The sequence below is a fragment of the Periplaneta americana genome, chromosome 10, assembly GCF_040183065.1.
Source record: "Periplaneta americana isolate PAMFEO1 chromosome 10, P.americana_PAMFEO1_priV1, whole genome shotgun sequence".
Classification (NCBI taxonomy): domain Eukaryota; kingdom Metazoa; phylum Arthropoda; class Insecta; order Blattodea; family Blattidae; genus Periplaneta; species Periplaneta americana.
The window spans coordinates 112,160,344-112,182,564 of NC_091126.1; the positions used below are offsets into that span (position 1 = coordinate 112,160,344).

General features: G+C 33.6%; 1 protein-coding gene across 20 annotated transcripts in view; it reads left to right on the forward strand.

Annotated features, from left to right (window-relative positions):
* Positions 1–22,221, forward strand: part of Alas (5-aminolevulinate synthase) — a 440,304-nt gene that overhangs the window by 399,499 nt on the left and 18,584 nt on the right. For 17 of the 20 annotated variants that reach the window (XM_069838039.1, XM_069838041.1, XM_069838053.1 and 14 more), the window contains one exon: positions 8,967–21,838. In XM_069838039.1, coding sequence (XP_069694140.1) covers positions 8,967–9,179 — 213 coding nt within the window. In that variant the 3' untranslated portion in view covers positions 9,180–21,838. The remainder of the gene's footprint in view (positions 1–8,966; positions 21,839–22,221) is intronic. The other 3 variants (XM_069838036.1, XM_069838035.1, XM_069838037.1) reach the window with 3 other exon arrangements.

The following is a 22,221-nucleotide window of genomic DNA, read 5'->3' on the forward strand; positions in this document are numbered from 1 at the left end:
AAATTCAAATTTTTTCATTTGTTTCTTAAGAGCACTGGCTTCATTACAGTCATTGCTATTTTTTTTATTCTAACACTATTGCAGTTAGTGCCTTCATAACATCTAAATAATCATGCCTCAGAACTTTTATTGAGTCGAATCTTGATGACCAACGTGTAGGACAAAGCTTTTTAAAGAGTAAGAAGCTAGTGATAACATTGCCCATTGCTTTGTACTTTAACTGAAAAACAGTCTTTCAACTGTATCAAAAACCATTTATTTTCAGATACATTTGTAACGACGTCATTTAGAACTAAATTCAAATTATGTGCAGTGCAGTGAACATATTTAGCTGTTTTTTGTTTTTGTTCAATCCTTCCTTTTACTCCGTTATAGGTCCTGGACATATTTGCTGCACTGTCATAAAATTGGCCATGGCATTTGGCTAATGAGATACACTTTTCATCCATTGAATTTAGAATTTCAGCTTCCAATGACACAGCAGTATGGTCTTTCATCTCTTTGAATCATAAAAAACTGACATTTATTTTTATTTCACAAGGTTTTCCAAAAGAATCTTTTATGAACATATCTGAAAATTTAACTTAATTGATCTTTTCTGCTCACATCTTGTGTAGTATCCACAATTACAGAAAAAAATTGTGTAGACTTGATTTCATTCATGATTTCTTTTCTCCTTTCTGTGATAACAGCTAAATTAATTAATTTTGGATTTTTGGACAGGTATTTTTCAGATGCTTTCGGTCCATGTACATGCTGCTGTAATACCGGATCATACTTAGATAATAAGTACACAGTAGCTAAAAAATTTCCATTGTGAGCTTTCTCTAATTCTCTATGACCTCGTAAAGCTACATTAGATTAGATACTGATAATATGAAGTGAAAAAGGGAGAGGAGTACGTCAAGGAGTCCCTTATTACCTACCCTATTCAACATCTATGTGGAGGATTTAGTAAAGAACTGTTTTCAGAAGTGATAGTAGTAGGAAGAAGAATAAATTGCATAAGATTTACTGATATGGCAGTGTTAGCAGAAGAGGAAATTGTATTAAAGTATATGCTACTAGAGTTAATGAGAGCTGTGAGCAGTATGGGATGAAGATAAATGCAAATAAGACGAAGAGCATGGTCATAGGAAGAAAAATAAAGAAGATAAACATGCGAATTCTAAATGAGGTAGTAGAGCAAGTGGACAGCTTCAAGTACTTGGGGTGTACTATAAGCAGTAACATGAGCTGCTGCCAGGAAGTCAAGAGGATGATAGCAATGGCCAAGGAAGCTTTTAATAGAAAAAGGAGCATCTTCTGCAGATTTCTGGAAAAAGAATAAGGAAGAGACTAGTGAAGTGTTTTTATGGAGTTTGGCAGTGTATGAGGTAGAAACATGGACATTAAGACGAAGTGAAGAGAAGTGAATAGAAGCATTTTGAAATGTGAATATGGGGAAGAACGGAACTACAGTGGACAGAAAGAATAAGAAATGAAGTTGTATTGGAAAGAGTGGTTGAGGAAAGAATGATGCTGAAACTGATGAGGAAGAGGAAAAGAAACTGGTTGGGTAACTGGCTGAGAAGAAACTACCTACCGAAGGATGCGCTGGAAGGAATGGTGAACGGGAGATGAGTTCGGAGTAGAAGAAGATATCAGATGATAGACGACATTAAGATATATGGATCATATGAGGAAAAAAAGAGGAAGGCAGAAAATAGGAAATACTGGAGAGAGCTGGGTTTGCAGTGAAAGACTGCCCTTCTGCAGAACACTAAATGAAATGAATGAATGTGATGATGACATTAATTATGCGATCAAGAATTTGTTTCCAATGTTAATTTCTTTCTTTAATTCACATTACAGATTAGAAGCTACTGTTTCTTTTCTTTTGCAGATATTATAAACAACACATGGCTCCTGATAAGCTCTGCCATTCACAAATGCTCTCTATCCAGGCAAATTGAAAAGATGCTGAACTCCTGTTGGCAAATAACCAGCATGGTTCACAATAAACAAAGTCTCCTTTTCTAGAATAACTGAGCCATTCTATTGTCATTTCTAACTCAGATTTTGTTAATTTTTCATAGTAATTAATGGAGAAACATCTATTATTTTGGTTAGGATCTTTCGGAAATGGACCTTGGGGTTTGCAAGGCTCATGCCATATAATTAGCTCTTTTGTCTCGTCATTTAAAATATTTGGAAAATTAGGACGATTAGGAGGAAATTCCTTTCTAGTACTAGTAGTATCATCAAAAGAAGTACTTACATTCTGCTGAACGCTATTACTTCCATTCTCAATTGCGGTAGAAATATCAGGCTTACCAGTATCAGGATTCACACTCTATTCATTTTCACTAATATTCACTGTACCACTGCTTGAATTTCCATTACTGTCATTTGTTCTTAGAGAAACAGCTGACCTACTTGAACACTGTTACAATATTTATTTATTATTTCGGATTTGGTATGAAAGAAGGAATCTATTTTTACTAATTTTGAAACTGATTTTTCAATCTCTCTCTTTTTTCTCCGTTTTTGTGCACTACTCAAATGTTCATGACTAGATTTAAATGGCTTCATTTCGAAAAGAAAACGACAGAAAAAAGATAAAACAAAAAACATAAAACACAAAAATTAAACTGTTAGAATTAGGCTATTTTTAGTCTAATATTGTAAGCGACATGAGACCAGAATCAAACACTATGTTTCACTTCTGCTACCATACTAGACTTGATATAATCACAGTCTAGTATATACAGTCACGAAGCTTGAGTTGTGAAGTTGCTAGAAACAATAGACTGTGCCAGTACTATTTCGCATTGTCTGTAATGAGGCAATATTAGCGATCCTAGTGGTTAGCAACTATCTATGGATGCATATTTACTACGTATTGAGCTTCGTGACTATATATACTAGACTGTGATATAATATCCAAGCAACATTGCATCTGTCTCAATAATGCATTAATAAAAGCAACGGAAAAATAAACCAAGACATTCACGAATCTAACCTAAGTATATGCATTGTTGGCGACACAGTGACAAATGACAGTCTCATGTTATATTTCAATACTCAGTTTGCTGATAGTTGACATGTACCGGCGTGTTCACTGGAAGTTACAAACTCTTTTTCTTTTACTAATTTGTATGTCTTTTTTTCCATTATTACAACCTATTTACATTACTTTTTTTTTGGTTTTCATTTTCAAACTTTTCGTTTTTTGCAGGCCTCCTGGGACCTCGACCCCCCCCCCCCCCCCGCACCGCATTGTAGGGAATCGTAGGTTATGTCACTGTATAAACTAGAGTTTTTAATTGAATTAGATTGGTTTATTTTAACAGGGAGAGAGAGAAAATAATCTACAGTTCGAATAAGAGTACTAATTACGTATGAACAGATATGCTTATGTTGGATTATAGCCAGATTCGTAGCCTGAATATAGAACCTTGGACCTCTAAGTAGGTATAAGCTAGATGATTAAATTAAATTAGATAAGTTTGATTTAGCAAAGAGAAAGAAAATAACTACAGTTTGAATATGAGTACTGAATTACGTATGAATAGATATGCTTATTTTACATTGTACAGTGCGTTCATAGCTTGGCCGGACCGTTCCGCAACACAGGTCGTCAATTGACGAGAAATTTTATAGACACTTCTACCATTCATGCAAGTCGTGTAAAAACTAACAAGTATGCAATCAAGTCTATATCAGACCGATTTCTGAACTGTAATAAATTTTTATTGTTGTGTTATATAATGCCACAGAATGGTCCGGCCAAGCTACGAACGCACTGTATTATCTCCAGATTCGTAGCCCGGCCTTACAAACATAGTGTATCTCCTCTTTCCTCTGAAGAAATAAAAAGTAATAATTTCATAAATTTAGGATTGCTGTACAAGGAAGTCAGGACATTTGAATAAATTTTCTTGCTTACAGTTTTTCAGGCTAGAATTTCCGCATGTCAAATAGTGCAATAACAGTATTCACCTTTTTTTTCTTTAATTAAGACATTCTTTCTCTGTCATTAACAAAGTAAATTTCTACACATCTGTCACTTTATTTTGCATGTTAGTGACACCAAGATCTACTGATCTATGAAGCAAAGAAATAATAAAAAGTGGGATAGAAATTACTTTTGTAAGAATATTTAAACAACACACACCGAAGAATTGGATCACTCGATACTTGCGATCACTGCAGCAACTGACATTATCTACCCTTATTCCGCATAACTGTTGTCTCTCTCTTCCACATCTCGTGCGCCTTGTGACGACATTGTACTGCTGCTAGCACTCTACTGGCTTAGGCCATATGCCTTCGTATATTGAAAGCGCTATAGTATGTCTTTGTTTATCTATCATGATATCTATTTGATTCTGTGTGTCAATCCATCTGAGAAGTCCAAGTATATTTATGTATGTCTTTATGGGGGAATGTTGTATTTTTGGCAATTAAATTTTTTGATGTGCCAAAGTTGACTAACCTAACTCCATTACCATTACTAGTTACATGTAGGCTCTCTTTTCTAATAGTCGCACAGTCAAATTTTGAAACTATTCGCAGTCTTTATATTTAAGAGCAGGTTATTTAAGTGTCGTTGCTTGGGACCAGATTGAACTTGCCCTGGTTTGTACAGCTGTCAAAAAAAAAAAAAAAAAAGTGGCCGCACTCGTGAACAGCAAATATTTTCAAAGTCTACTTCGGGTCGCGGCGATGTTACGCGATGCATGTGCTTGTACAAGCAGTTCCGGAACTATGAAAGTGTTCCATATCTGCTCCTCGCAGACCAGCGGTAGAGTGCTTGCTTAATGATTCAAAGGTTCTGGGTTCGGGCCTTCTTCAAGTTTTCATTTTATTTTTTAATCGTTCTTTAGCGATGTAAATGATTCAAATTATCATTTATATCCAGTTATCGTTCTTGATGGATATCACGTTATTTATATTTTGTTATCGTTCTTTAGAGATATGAATAAAATTCAAGTCATCATTTGTACTCTGTTAACGTTTTATAACAATATGAATAATAATTATTACTATTGTAGCTACAGTATCTCCAATGGGGGTTAGCCCTATTTTACATATGTATGTGAGGATAGTTTTATACACAAAAAAGATAAGCATAAAGAGAAATGGAAAAGAAAATTAAATTAGCTTACGCGATGTAAACAAAACATAAACAATCCGTAAATTAGGCATTGCGATTGCAAAACAAATATCACTTATCAATTTGAAACATACAAAAAACATTAACAACACACATACGTAACACTTCTATAACACAAATATGCAGTTTTCATACCATACATCATAAATTAATACACTATAGTCACACAAACACAATCAAACTATAATTACGACATTGCGACGACACCAAGCATCCCATAACTGACTCGCATACATAACAAATCAAGCATCCGTTGCAACACATACACTTCAACATAGTAACCACACTTTTAAAAGTTACAAATTTGGCTCCAAGAAGAATAAATACATCTGTAATAAATCTGTGAAATTCCGATATGAATAATATTCACGTTTTTTATATTGTTATCGTTCTTTAGCGATATAAATAATATTCAAGTTATCATTTATATTGTTTTCCTTCATTAGCATTATAAAATAATATTCAAGTTATTTATATTGTTATTGTTCTTTCGCAATATAGATAATCTGTATTTTATGTAAGTAATTATTATAACACAAATAAATATCTTTCTTTGTAAAATAGGTTATTTTATTTACATAATTAAATACGTATTATATAATATCTTATATTAATTAAACAAACCGATATTTATCACTTATATTCTGTTATCGTTCTTTAGTGATACTGTATAAATAATATTCAAGTTATTTATATTGTAATCGTTCTTTAGCGATATAAATAACATAAATTTAATATTAGGTTTGCGAAAATCCAGTTGCATAATACTGCAATTAGTTTTTTTTTTTTTTATTATTACATTATACTATCTTGAACCACAATAAAATGAAAAGGAGTAACGAGGAATTGAACCTAAGACGTTGACATCTAAATTCCGATGTTCGTCCGCTGAGCTACAAGGGCAAAAGTGTGGAAACATTTTCGGAAAAATTGGCCCAATCACACTCTAAGATTTTCTGATGATTCGTAGAAGCTAGTCCAGGATGCGGGGGGCAAAGGCTAATTGAGATTTCCCGGTCTCTGATAGGGTCAAACATCCTGATAGAATTAATATTTAACCCTTGCCGTGACTTTCGGTGAAGTCCGGAGGGCCCAATTAGTCAAACCCACTCTCCTCATCTCCACGCTTGGGCCCCCTGGAATTTAATAAGATGCGAAAGAGATAGTGGTGTGCGGAAAGCAATGTGATGTTACCGCATTTAGGCCTATCCTTCCCAAGAAAAACTGCAAGCATGAACAAAGGAAGCTTTTAATAGAAGAAGAAGGATCTTCTGCGGACCTCTGGAAAAAGAACTAAGGAAGAGACTAGTGAAGTGCTTTGTATGGAGTGTGGCATTGTATGGGGAAGGAACATGGACATTACGACGAAAACGAGAGAAACGAATTGAAGCATTTGAAATGTGGATGTGGAGAAGAACGGTGCGTGTGAAGTGGACAGACAGAATAAGAAATAAAATTGTGTTTGAAAAAATGAGTGGAGAAAGAATGATGCTGAAACTGATTAGAAAGAGAAAAAGGGATTGGTTGGGTCTCTGGTTGAAAAGAATAATAGACGACATTAGGATATGTGGATCATATGCGGAGACATGTGGATCATATGCGGAGACTAAGAGGAAGGCAGAAAATAGGAAAGATTGGAGATTGCTGGGTTTGCAATGAAAGACCTGCCCATGGACAGAACACTTATGTATGTTCAGAATGCCTGGAATATCGTGTCTAAGAACAGTCGCTATTTGCAAAGACTAGTCAATTCCATGCCCACTCGACTGCAAGATGATCGAGATAAGAGGAAGATAGACTAAATATTGAATTGTGGCTTTTTGTTTTGTTTTTTGAACGCTTAATTGTTTGACTGTTTTAAGGCTGATGCCAGTAAATTTGTTTTGTTTATGCCACGAAAGATATTTTTATTGAGAATAAAATCTTTTTTCTTTCCATTTGCAGCCACAATATCATAATGATAAAGTCATGGCATAATATATTAATGAACCTGATGTTAATTACTAAAATAATCGTAAAAGAGAAAGGAGCCATTATGTATTGTTTGTCTCTCTCAAAAACAGAACAAAAAAGAACATAAAAAGCACGTGGTTGTAGTCGAACGCAGGACCTCATGAATAAGAGGCCTGAATGCTACCATTACGCTATCGATAACACACAGAATACTTCAATTATAACTGTAGATAGCAGGCAACGTGGTCCAACAACATGTAACATCGCCTTTCTCCGAATTGTAGCGAAGATACCCAAAGGGAACTTTGTTTCAGGAGAGCGGCTACTTTTTCTTTTGACAGCTGTACATTGGTCAGAATATTTTTCAATACTTTTTTCAAATATGTGTAAACTGATGTTAAGCTGTGATTGGAAGTAGGCTTACTTTTCTAGAAAAATGTTTATTAATGTAATTTTATGTTAATAATATTGAAAGTATCAGGATATTTGTAACAATTAAAATTTGTAACTGGATATCTCCATGTAGTTGTACAGCTTAGGACAGAATAACTTGCTACTGTCTTATACTTGAAAAAAGTTATCTCCAACTTCAGCTTACTTCGTTTTCCAGCTGGCTTTACATGTGAGCATTTCTGTGGGAAAATGGACCTAACTTCTTACATTAATGTGAATAGAATGGTGAATGGGAGGTATTTTATCACTCAGTGTGGCAGGCTGCCACAGTGCGGTAGCTCATAATGAAGATACTGGACTTAGAAATTAAAAGTTTTCAAAGTATTACTGGTGAAGTTTCAAGTCCTAATGATATCTACTTTTTATTTATCTATTTATTTATTTATTTATTTATTATTTGTTTATTTATTTATTTCAAACTTAGGGTTTACTTTTTTATGATACGTTAATTATGTATTTAATCATTTAATTCTGAAATATAATAATGTAACAATAATTTATAATATTATACCATTATCGTACTGTAACTTGCAAAAAAACGACATTTTTTCCTGATTTTGTCGTATTTTGTCTCATAAAGCAGGCGATTTAGTACTTTGATCTGTTGATTTCGTGAAAAGAGTAGACAACATACATTTATAAGAAAATATATTAAAAACTAATTAAAATGTAGTCATATTTTCCGTTTTTAAATCAAGAAACTGAAAAAGAAGATACTGAGACTCGTACACTTCATGCTCTTGTTTTATGTTGTCACTTCAGTCTTCTAACCACTTGCGCCATGAGAACAGATTTAAAATTGCTGTCACGAGTACTTGTCATGTAAAACCACTTCCTGTTAGAGAGACGTTACATATACCAGTAAGGTAAGAAGCAGGTGTCGCCCTGGGTAGTGTAGTCGGTGTAGTCCTGGCCTTCTGTGCCTTATTGCGGGTTCGAGCCCAGCCTAGGTCGATGACATTTAAATGTGCTTAAATGCGACAGGTTCATGTCAGTAGATTTACTACTTCCACGTAAAAGAACTGCGGGACAAAATTCCAGCACACCGGCGATGCTGATATAACCTCGGCAGTTGCGAGCATCATTAAATAAACCATAATTAAAAAAAAAAAAAAAAAAAAGGCAGGTTGCTATTGTGAATCATGCTTGTCCAGCCAAAGTATTCCAATTAGAAAATAGAATTTGTTCGATCAGCAAGTTTTTCTGTCCTAAACTGTACATACATTTTGTATCCCATGTCCTGTCTGATATTTTCACGAAATATTAACCCAAATCTTCATATTTTATTACCACGAAATATTCACCGAAATCATGATAAAGTAAGCATCGAAATGGTGGTAAAATAATCACAACAAAATCACATCCACACCTATCATGTTTTAACTATTTCATATTTCAGATTGGAAATGCTCGGCAGTGTGCCCAGGTATCTGATATGCTTCTTCAAGAGTATGGCCATTACATGCAAGCCATTAACTATCCAACAGTGCCAGTGGGACAAGAGAAGCTCCGCCTTGCTCCAACTCCTCATCACACGAAACACATGATGGACCAGCTAGTGGGAGATATGCTACAAGTGTGGAGTCACTTGGGTCTTCCTCTTTTTAGCTGAATATACATTATCTCAAGTAAACATAACACAGTAACAATAACTAAAAAGTAGATGACTCTTGAGTACACTGCTGGTCTCCTTCATTTTTTCAAATGTCATGCTCCTGTTTACAAGAAGTGTAGCTTGGACGATTTGCATTGCTGCTAATGAAAAAGTTTCTCCACAACATTTTGAAGATTGGCTCTGTCTTTGTTCAAGTGAAGAAACAATTTGGATGAGAAGGGATTCCTACTTGTAAGGATTGTTACAAACAGCTGTGTACTTCAAAAACCCAAGATAGAGTCATTCTTTGAAACGTTTTGAATTTCTTTTTCATTACAGCAATGGAAAGCCTAATCAACAATCTTTCTGAACAAGTCATCATTGCTTTTTCCCTCATTCAGATTAATTTATGCTTCTATACTAGAGATCGCCAATGGTCTGACCAGTCTCCCAAAATTATAGGCAACTAATGTAATATCTGCAGCCTGAACAAATATTTACTTGTCTGGATTTCCCTGACTTAAAGATTCTGATACAAGTGGCTGTTCTGCTGTCAATGAACAGTCATTGAAAACAGCTATTTACTGCTTATGTTAATAATTCATTCATAAAATCAGAGTCTACATGAAAATTCTAATTGTAAGCATATATATGTCATTACCGAAAATAAATAAAAAAAATTATAATGCATTACATGGACCTGAAACTTCCAACCATTTTCCTGAAGCATAACCAAACACAATGAGACGCATATATAAGCAGCAAACTGTTAGTGTTTGGATATGAAATGTTTGAAATGTAACTTCCTGATTCCCAGATCATAATGTAAAAATGAACAAGGCTCTACCAATTTTGCATTTACATTCCAATTTGTTATGTATAGTGCAAATCGAGACTTTATTACATATTTATTTTTTATTGATATAACGATTTTTGGGACGAAAATTCTTTCCGAATATGAACATCAACTCAAAGCAATATATTGAGATATATGTTACGAAGTTTGGATATTAAGAGCAAGAAACATTCTATTAATATGAGATTATTTGGCAAGGTTTTCTTGTACTTACACAGATATGACGTCTTTCCACGTAGTTGAGTAACTTAATCGTGAAAAAAAATCATAAATTCTCTGTCCCATTCATCAGGACGTTATACATGAGGAATCAAATCACCTCAGCATGCATTCTATAGCTCGAGTCCTAGGCATGATGCTACAGAACAGGACATTTTTTTCCTTAAATGCGAACCCTGGAATGGTAACGTGGGGGTTCACCAAACCCCCACATACATATTTCCTGTAATACTTCCAGTGTTATGTTGGCTACACTGTCAATCTTTTCAGTAGTTTTCCCTTGTTATTCCTGCTCTCCAAGTCATAAATTACATTCAATTGTTGTCCTCAGTAGTGAAACGGTTTGTATAGTGTATGGGGTGTCAGTAGATCCTATGTTACTATTTGTGTTTATATTGTGCTGATTCATAGTATTTGAACTTGGAATATTTTATGAGAGGTATGTACATACAAGATATTATAATATTATTTTCTTGTAATTATAGTACAGTACATTAGCAAAAAATACTATGCGAAGTGTTTCAACAGTTATAGGTTAGATATGGATGACTATGAGAAGGAAGGTCATAGAATAAGAGCCCTGTTGTGCGATGTAGAATCTGAGGAAGATGAAATTGAATCTAAAGAAAATGTTGACGAACCATCTGATTCTGAAACATCCACACGAGTCTGATCATGATAGTAAAACAGGCACGTCTTTTATATATCCATGTAGTGATAGTGAAGATAATAATGAATTATGTTATATAGGCAAAGATAAAACTACAAAATGGCGTAAAGTTTCAATCAAGAAAAATATTACAACATGCAAGCAAAATATAGTGACTCATCTGCCCAGGGTTAAACAGTTTGCAGGGAGTTTCAAAAGTCCTGCAGAATATTTCTCTCTGATTATTGGCTCTGATATTGTTGATAGAATTACTGAATACACAAATACTAGAATTTAAAAAGACATTCAAACAAATAAAAATGACCACACTGCTTACAAAACAGATTGGATGGAAATAAAGGCCCTTATTGTTCTCCTTATATTAGCAGGATCAGTCAAATCTGGACATCAAAATCTTGCTGAATTATGGGATTTGTCTAAAATGGAAATTGAAGTTTTTCATCCCACAATGAATCTGAAAAGATTCCAGTTTTTCTTATGCTACATCCGATTTGACGATATTACAATCCAAAAAGATTGTAGAGTATTGGAAAAGCTGGCTCCAATTCGGGAGGTTTTTGAGTTGTTCCTGAATAATTGTCAAAAAACATTACACTGTCTCAGAATATTGTACTGTTGATGAATAACTTGTTTCATTTTGTGGTAGATGTGCTTTTCGACAATACATTCCCAACAAACCGGTTTACAAATTTTCACTATGGCAGATGCCAGGACCTGGTACATAATTGCAATGTAAATCTACTGCAGAGCTCAACCTGATGGTCCTTACAAGATATCAAAAAGTGCAGCTTACATTGTTGTGCGATTGGCAGAAACAATTCATGGAACAGGGCTCAACATTACTGGAAACAACTGGTTTACCAGTATCCCCCTAACAAAGACACTTCCGATAAAGAACCTAACATATGTTGGTACTGTACGCAAAAACAAAACTGAAATTCCACATGATTTCATTGTTAGCTGGTCTCAAAAATCCTCTCTATTCGGGTTACAGGATCAGGCAATATTGGTTTCCTACATTCGAAGAAGAAATAAGAATGTACTTATGTTGTCAACTATGCATCTTCAAGATGACTCCATAGACGAGAGAACTGCAAGTGACAAGAATCCCAATATCATCACATTCTACAATCTACCTGAAGGAGGTGTTGATATTGTGGATGAGCTATGTAGTGGATATTCAATATGAAGGAAGTGTAGACGTTTGCCTTTAGTTATTTTTTTCTGACTTCTGGATATTGAAGGTATAAACAGTTTTGTTATCTATGCTGCAAATAACTCTGATTCAAAGCTGAAGAGGACTGAGTACTTAGTTCAAACTGGATTCTCTCTTATACATGAGCATACACAAAAAAAAAAAATGGCGGGAATGCGTACACTACCCAAGGAAATCCGTCTGCAAGCTGCAAAAAGGTGCAAAATAGACGTTGAAGGAGTTCAATAAACACAACATGAAGTGGGCCAAAAATGAAGATGCACAGTATGTGTCAGAAAGAAAGAAAGACATAAAAACAAAAACGTTTTTTGAGAAATGTAAGACAACCATGTGCTTGAAGCATATGAGACATGTTTGCTGCAGCTGCTATGAAAATAGGATTAAGTAGTTGATAATACTAGCTCAGATGATTAGACAGTTTTATTGTTGCTTTTGTAGACAATCATGTGTTTTTTTGTTCAGTTCTGTTAGTGTAAATATATTGGTTCTATATAATATTAAAGAATGTATTACATTGTTTCTATATTTCAGTCTTCAAACTTGAAAATAGTAAGGGGCTCTAATGACACCCCACGTTATCATTTATGTTAGAAAATTTTATGTTACCATTCCAGGGTTAAAAGAGGTATCTAATGTGAACAAGGAAGGGCTGAGAGTAAAAATTATAATACCACCAGGCCACTTAACTGAATTACAATTAAATATTCGTAATATTCATCTAATTCCTTGTTAGCAAATACACATACACAAACAGTCACAATCACACACTATGTTGTCACAAAATCAGAATAAAATAGCTAGTGCCAATATTTTTTGCATATGAACATGTTCTATTGAAAGTTTGGATGCGAGTTTACCTAGTATTAAGTTATCAGATGAATACCATGCACTACCAGAGCTTTAATGTTTTTGTTTTGGTTTCAAGCCAATTACACATTACAGTCAATTTTGTATACGAGTGATCAGTTGGAATATGTGTTACATCTACATGTAAATTTGAAAATACGTGCCTTTTCAATTTAAATTTGGTAAAAGTTATATTTAAATTATTAAAAATTAGTCAACTTCCAATTTATCCAAATCCTGACAGGTCAAGTAAGCTGAAAGCGTATTTTTTTTAAGTTGGAAATGTCTATAATTTATTTATTTATTTATTTATTTAATACTTTACACTTGAGCTACATTAGGCATTGCAGCCCGAAAGAGCAGAAGCTCATGCTCGGGCGCAGTTCATATCAGTTATATCAAATATATCACAAAATTAAGAGAGTTCATTGAGCACAATAACATTAATAAATGGTAAAATACATACAGCATGTAATAATAGGGTCTATATACAAATAGAAAATACAAAAGTACATGAATATTAGAGTATCAATTTTTAACTCAATTAGCTTAAACAATTAAATAATGAATCTGATTTGTTTCTTAAATCTATGTATGTTAAGTGTACTTAGCTCAGGGTAAGCTCTAATTAATGCATTATATATTTTGGGTCCAAAATTCATGCTGTGTTTTAATCCAGCAGTTGTGTGGCATTTGGGAGTATTTAGAAAGAAACTGTACTTTTGTCTTGTATGGTATTCATGAGGATCAAATTTAAAGTTATTGTGATCTTTATGTTGCTGTATTCAAGAAGAATACTGCTAAAACATTTTCTTTTTCCATTTAAACCAAAGACCTTTGATAAATCTTCCTAAACTCGTGAACTACATTGGAAAATAATGCATCAGTTTTACTACCAATCTTCTTATGGTCAGCACAGAAACCTCTTCCACTAACAGGTTGTGGATATTACATCGAATAACCATTTTGTTGAAATCGTCAAGTTCAGTTATTTTCTTTGGCGCATTATAATTAATGTGTGTCTTTCAATATTTTTCAAATTGAATTAATTGACGTGCTGTTTGCTTTGTTAACTTCTTTCTCTCATTGTCAACTACTAGTGAAAACTTTTTTTTCTGTATCTTCCTTTTTTCTTTTATGAAGTCCCATATATGGATAAAGGAGTAGGGCTAGGTTGTGCTTTGTCCAAAATAATTTTTGACGGTATATTAAATATTCAATATACCCGCATATGACAGTTAAGCCAAATCTGTTTGAGAACTTGATTTTTAAATGTCAGTGAGCCAGGCAGGAAAAGTCAGCCATTTTGGCGATCTCTGTATTCCATCAAATTGTAACTTAATTTCATTTTCCACATAATCAAGAAAGAATTTGGATTATTAAGAAAAAAAAAGAGTCTATTACCCAGTTGTTCCTAATACCTATTTCTTTATTCAGGGCACAGTTTTAGTTTCACTTTTTATTGTTGTCAATGTTCCCATAATCATCTCCGCTCAATGTTTGGATCCTTTGTCCTCCATTCGTATCAGGGCAATGAACATACATTAATAGCTGGATTCTTTGGTTATGTGCTCAGCATGGCACAATGCCACCATGAAAGAAAAAAAAGAGCAATAATTGTGTCTACTGGGTCTTTGCAATGTGCTAACTACATTGCCAAATTTCAAAAGGTATAGAAACTCTACCTCATTTTATTGATAATATAAGGCACTAAAACTGAGTATAAACTTAGAAAATTCAAGTTATAATAATAGCGCAATATACGTATGCTATACGACATGCATGAAAATCTTATATAAAAAAGAAGTTCACATGAAACAGTATCAGACACCATAAAATTATTCAAGAGATATTTCAATCAGATCTGCATTCTATTTCAAACCTTTGCACTGTGGATTTCATATTTTAAGTAGAAGCAGTTATATTAGTAAGAGGACTGTGATTGGGTAAGTAAACAAGCCAAATCTGGGTTGATTCATACCTTCTGGTTCATGGAATGTAAATTAATGAAATTTCAGATATATCGTTTTATCAATAATAGTTATGTATAGGAAAGCATTAGTCACGATTCTATAATGCAACCACACATCCCTCCACATTCACACTGTATTGTCAGATTTAATTTTCAGAGAAGATGAATCCTGCTATAATCTAGTCCCAAGCACTCTGAACAATATGTTTTATTATTTATATATTGTTTTATTATCACTAAATTGTTTTTTATATTGTTACCCAGAATTCAGTTCCCAGCACTATGATTCCACATTATTGCTCCAATGTATAAAACTTAATGAATAAACAAGCAGTTTGGGTAGCTGGACGAACATAAATAAGTGAAGCAGTACAATAAGTGTAATTTCATTGCCCACGATCATTTGAGTCTTTTATGTACTGTGTAACTGACGAAAACAATTTGTCATGGCTTATTTCAAGGAAAGTACTCTTCCAGTGTGTTTGCCAGGATCTGTGGTCTTCAGCCTTCTGCAGACAAAGAGCAGAATTAAAATCAAGCAGGTGCGCATAATTCTTCTGGAAAAAATCCTGATGTCCACTGCTGTGAAGTAATGATTAGCATGCCCGACCGTGAAACGAGCAAGCCTAGTTTTAAATCCTGGTTGGGACAAGTTACCTTGGTTGAGATTTCGTTTGGGGTTTTCCCTCAACCCATTAAGAGCAAATTCTGTATAACTTTCGGCACTGGACCCCAGACTCATTTCACTGGCATAATTACCTTCATCTCATTCAGATGCTAGATAACCACAACAGTTGATAAAGCATCGGAAAATAACCAATTAAAAAAAATATCGTGAACCAGACCATGTCTAAAATATTTTACTCATGGAGTATCAAGTTCTTGGGTGTCAACCAAAAATGTTAAAAATTAGTTGGTTTAGCTACCACAACTTGACATTACTCATAAGCAGGGGCGGCTTTTGGGGCAGTGCCAGTGTGCCATGGCACCACCAATGAAAGAAACAAAAAATAATACCCCAGAAAGGAGTTGTAATTGTTTATTTCTACACATTTTATTCGTATTTCATCTGAACAAGCATGCGCGCTCAGATAGGGATGCACTCTTGCAGCATTTCTCCAAACGTTGGAACCAGTTTGGTGTGGCACTCTCTGCGTCAATATAACACTGTACAAAAGGCTACTGATCCTAGTTTATATGCGTTTCTTATGGCAGACTTTGAGCTGAATTCAATTTGACTCTGTAGTTAACATTCTGCCTGCTAGAGCGCAGTAATGGAGAAATTTCGCTAGATGGCAGGGTTGTTGGAGACGTTAGGCAGGGAACTGTCAAGTGCACGAAAACACAAGTTAAAGTTCCTCGCTTAATCTTAATGTAATGTTACCAATTCAAAACTAATGCACACAACTTGGATTTTAATGTGTAAATTATTATCCATTTAACTATATTGATTGCATAGATAGTCATAGTTCTTTTTAGAAAGATAAATATTTTTTTCATATTATGTAACACTATTTGTTAATTTTGTGTAACATTTCTTTCATTTCGCGGCATTTAAATGTCGCTACACTGTTGCTAGTATTGATGCTTTTGTTAACAATACATGAGATTTGTGCAGGACATGAACATGTGTTATTCAGACTGCTACCTTAGATTCATTGGCCTGTTTAAATAAAGTGCAAACGTGTTCATTTATTATCTATATCATTGTTTATCTCGTGTGTTTTCGCCAGTAATTTTACTCGTTACAAATGTTATTTGTATTTGACTTAATAATACTGAGAAAGTTTTGCATTATCTCTATTTGTAAATTTCGTAATTAGTTTCGGAAATGATATTGTAACTGTTACTAGGTGCACACCTGGTAAAATAGCTAGTTTAATTAATGTATTTTATTTAACATATGTAAACGTGAGCTGTGATTATTATCACCTTTCACTAAGGTGTGATTTGCATGCAACCTTTTTTCATTTTTGGCACCACCACCAGAATGCCTCACTGGCCGCCACTGCTCATAAGCATGATGAAAAAATCTTAATCATGGTTCTATTCATCTTACAATCAGTCATCAGACTTGTTTCTTAAGTTCTCTGATCGTCATTTCAATGGACGAGCAAGCATCTTCTCTCTCAACCCTCTAGTCTGTATTAGACTTGCATATGTAATTGCTGACTAGTGACCACTGCAGTTGCTAGATATGCCAAAGCAGCTTGGCATGGAAATTTTGCAGTCGAAAGTCAATGTTGTCAGAAGTCTTGTGAATATGTTACTTTTCGTTACTTTCATTACCAGTTGTTTGAATTAGTTACTTTTGTTACCAGTAGACACCTGAAACTGGATCATGAAGAATTACCGATTTGGTCATATTGAATGTATTGGACGAAAGTGAACATTTTTTTTCTGGTCTATTACATAAATTTCGTAATTCTTTTTAGTAAAATATACACCCCCCCAGATGACCTAAACAAATTCTGTTCTTTCTCCCAAGAGGTCATAGAAGTTTAGGAAGACTCAAAAAGAAAAGAAACTGCTGGCATGAGACCATAACAGATCCACTTGGGACTAATACGTTAAAGCATAAGATCATATTAATTTAATTTCTTTTTATTTATTTAATGATGCTGGGTCAATTACTAAGTTATTTAACATTGATGGAATTTGTGATAGATGAGGCCGATGGTTTGCCATGAATTACCTGACATTCGCCTTAAAATTGGGGAGGACCTTGGTAAATCCAAACCAAGTAATCATCCCAATCGGGAATCGAACCCATGCACTCGGGCATAGGTTCGACAAATGCTCTACCGCCTGAGCTACACTGGTAGCTAATTTTAATGTTGAGTTGAAGTGTTTTACCTGTAATATCTAGTAACAGACACTTTGTATTATTTATCAGAAAGAAATGGCGAATAAATTTGCATGATAAATGGAAAAATTCAACACCATAAAATCGTCTACCACAACAAATTGTGTTAAAATTCTGCACAAATTTTATCGAAAATCTGTAATATTTTAGCTAATGAGTAAATCTCTTAATAGTGCACAGCTGTTGGTTGAATTGTTGAGATTTTAAGCAACAGGTTCATTTAATGTTAGTAAAATTGAAAGTTGATAATCCAACATTCATTAATTAAATCTGAAGAATGTTGGTAAAATGACCAATTATGTTACATATTCGGAGAATTACAAAAATTGCTTTGGAAAAATACATGTGGCCATAGTCCATAACTTGAGGATAACTGAAGTTACAAAATGGTAAGGCAAATATATAATAAAAAATCTACTCATTGCTAATCATAATGATGTAATCCTAAAAATACCAACTACAGGGCCAGGAAGTTACTAGAATGTGGTTAGGTTTGTTCTGAATCAGAATTGCGCATCTTTAATTGCTAAGATAAAGTACCAAGTTACGAAAACTACTGAGTTCGTGTGTAGAGAACTACACAATTTGATTTTAAATTCCAACACTTGATTAAATATTTATTTTTACTCTCTTTTAAATAAGGAAAATTGGATTTTTTTTTAATCTACCAGTTTGATGTAAGTTAAAAAAATAAGATATTGCTGCAAATATCATAGAAAGTGGCAGTAAAAATTTCATAGTACATTATTTCCCTCTTATCTATTGAATCTGTGTCTGCAGTTTCAATTATCCGCTGTTAACCCAGGCGTTATTTTCTAATGTATTTTAGCACCTAGTATCTTGATGTGAAGAGTTTTTTTTAAAAATCTAGAATTTAGTCGCACCTCTTATTCATAGACTATGGTAATATCAATCACCAACATTGTCCTTAGTGGCTTTACTCTCTGTCCTGGCTTGTGCTGCAGTAGCAAACTTACCAACAGGATATTTATAGGGTTTGCTATTATCTGCGTTTTTACATATCTACAGTAGGTTTTGGAATGTATCCCCAGCAGATACAGGGGGATTATTGTACTGTGTCAAACTATAACACAGGAATTTTCTTAATATGTGGGGATGATTTAGTATTTGTAGAACTATGCTCTGAAGAAAAGTCTGAGAATACTATACAGAATTTGCATTTAAATTCTTTGTCATATTGTTTACATTGTAAATATGTATTTACCACCTAAAGGAGTAAATTATACAGATTATATTAAGGCAATTGGCTATTTACTGTAATACTGTATTTCATTCATATTGCTTAAAATTACGACATAAATGTTAATTCACAGGTATATCTACATAATTACTTTTCCAAAGTTATCCCTTTAAAGTGACCAAAGAAATGTTGTGCGCACAGATAATAATCATCCTTGAACATCCACATTCCACAAATGGTTAACTCAGCTATATCTTTTAAGCTTTATTTTATTTTAATTGAATCGAGCAAAAGACACATGTGGGCCAGAAACTATAATATTGCAAATATTGTAATTAATGTAACACTGGTGTACAGCAAAACGAATTTGTTTTCTGGCCTGTACTATTATACATCTCTGCATTTCGTTGTAAGTAAATTTCATTTGAACGAATTTATTTATCACTTCACAATTTTGTCACACTGCCTTTCCATCTTACAGATTTAATTTTAAAAAATCTGGATGAAAATAAATGTCAGGTTTGTACTTCATGTGAAATCAAAAAAGTTTGTATAGACAGAATATTTTAATGAAATTGCTTGAACATTTTCAGACTTCTCATTGATAATGTTCTGTTTAACTTTTATTTTAAATATTTATACCGATAGCATTTTGTTGTTGTTACTGAAATTTATGCGTAAAATAAATTGTGTATAAGAGAGTTCAAAGAATGGCAGAACCAGATTCTTTGCAGGAACAGTAAAAGAATGCTCTGAACTTGGGTTAGGTGTAATTATCACATTCTCAGATGAAAGGTAGGAGGATTTAAAATTGTCATATAAGTAAACAAGAATATCTCTAATAATCTATTGAGACGCATTTTTTTCTTTCCTTCTCGATTTTTGGTTTTGTCATTTACGACAAATCTAGAAGGTTTAGCATTCATACATTTTTTATCTAATGACAGGTTGTAAATATATAATTCCAAAGAGGATCTTTGCCCTTCTTTCAATCTTCTCAAAAATGTACATGGGACCAAACCCAGCTGATGATATGAATTGTTCTCTTTTCAGAAATCAGTGACAACAGTTAATTTACTTACAAAATCAGCACTCTCTAGGGGAACATTATCTTCCTTGATTATATTCAATGACAGACATAAAAATTTAGTCACAATGTTGCATAATCTGCCGAATTATAAGCATTTGCAGTAGAAAATTGTCAAAAACTTTGGCAATGCTTGAAGAACGAAAATTAACACAAAATATATGGAAGTAATAATCAAAGTTAAATTTTAACAGAAAAATACAGATGTGGGGGTTTATTCGGTTGTCTCAGTATTACCATGCTGGTAGATTAATCCAAAGCTCACAGGTTTAAACCCAACCAAGGAATATAAAACTCTTTAGCGTGGCTTCTTCTAGGATGAAAGTAAAACAGCGGATCTATTGTCCAAGATTTATGGTACAGTTTCCCTGGAAAAGAATGAGACGATTGAATATTCCTAAGTCTCAGATGTAAGACACTGAGCATTGATACACAAGATAAACGAATATTGAGTTACTTAAATTCAGGCTATTTGGTTTGTTACTAGCATCGTTCCGAAATACACTTCAAAAACTGCAAAAAATATGGTAATATGACGTAAATAACAGATAAATATATACATAAATCATGCAGTTAAATCGACATTTGAATCTTCATAACTAGGTCGACACTCCGCGCAGAAATGAATATTTCCATGTCGTCTCAATAACTCAGACGGTAAGTCTTCTGCATAGTGTGTAGAAGAGAGCGAGTTCGATTCTTAGTCTACATCACCGATTTTTTTTATCTGAATAACGTTGAAATAGCTAAGTAACGTTGAAATAGAGTTCTACAAAGTCCTCGGATTAAGTGTTAATGATCACAGACAATACAAAATTACAAGTTATATTATAAACGTTAATCTAATGAATGCATTTATACACACACACATATACTATGTAAATGCATATATATTAAAAACTAACAATTAAAATGAAATTTAAAAATATTCCTAAGCCACACAGACAAACTTTTACAAAGGTTTAAAGTGTGGCTTTGGATTATTTCATTCTCACCCCTTCAGTTGATTTTAACTAATTTATCTACGTGTTTGTAATAGTGTTTCAATTTTATTCATGTTATGATTGAATGAAAAAGCACTGTTGCAGTTATTGACTAATTACATATATCAATACTAATTATTAAATGCATCTTTTAAGTAACCAATTGCAGTATTTTTTGCAAAATCTTGAATGTTTAAGTTGTCAATAATATTTCTGTACTATATACTATAAGACGTTAAAAGAATTTGCAATAGATTTGGGATCTCTACTTTATAATCACTGGTTTTAATGAAAAAATATTTTCTTTCTTAGGATATCTACAAGTTTAGCTTTAATAATATTCCGAATAGCTTTAATTGCATTATCTGAATTTTGTACTTTTCTATTCAAATGTATTCTATTTCCCTCTTTTATAATTTCTGATAAATTACACTGTACTTTTTATAGTATTTAAGAACATGAGGATCATTACATTGCAACTCACATATAGATTCTTCTTTTTAATACATGAGATCAGTGCTGCTCATTGGAGTGACTACAACCGCGGAGGAATCGGAGATTACGAATAAAACTCTCCACCAGTGATCTCCGATACTACCGTAGGTGGAACAGGGGACATATGGAGGGATGCGGCGGTTTGGAGAGAAGCGACAGTTAGCTCAAGGACGACCGGCACGTATGGACTGACTGTAGTTGTGAGTGGAATAAAATGGCACCAAATCGGATATCTGTCGCATGGAAATTCTTTAATTTAGTTGAAGGTAATAATAAAGTCGCACACTGTAAACTTTGTGGGCGAATTTACTCTAAGAGTGGTGGAACTTCGAATTTGTTAGACCATTTGAAGCAATCGCACAATCGCGAACTTGATGAAATCAATTACGCAAAACTTTTGATACGATTTCTTTTTAAATTGTTTTAGTGCTATTGTTCCCAAAGGCTCACAGTCTACGAAAAAGTCTTGAAATTTCTCTAAAACGTAACTATCGAGGCAATAAAAAAACAAATGAAATATTTGCAAGACGACTTGAGTTATATTTTACTGTTTAGACAACTTGAGTTATATTTTACTGTTTAGACAACTTGAGTTATATTTTACTGTTTGGATTTAAATATTTCTGAATGAAACTAAACAAACATCTGG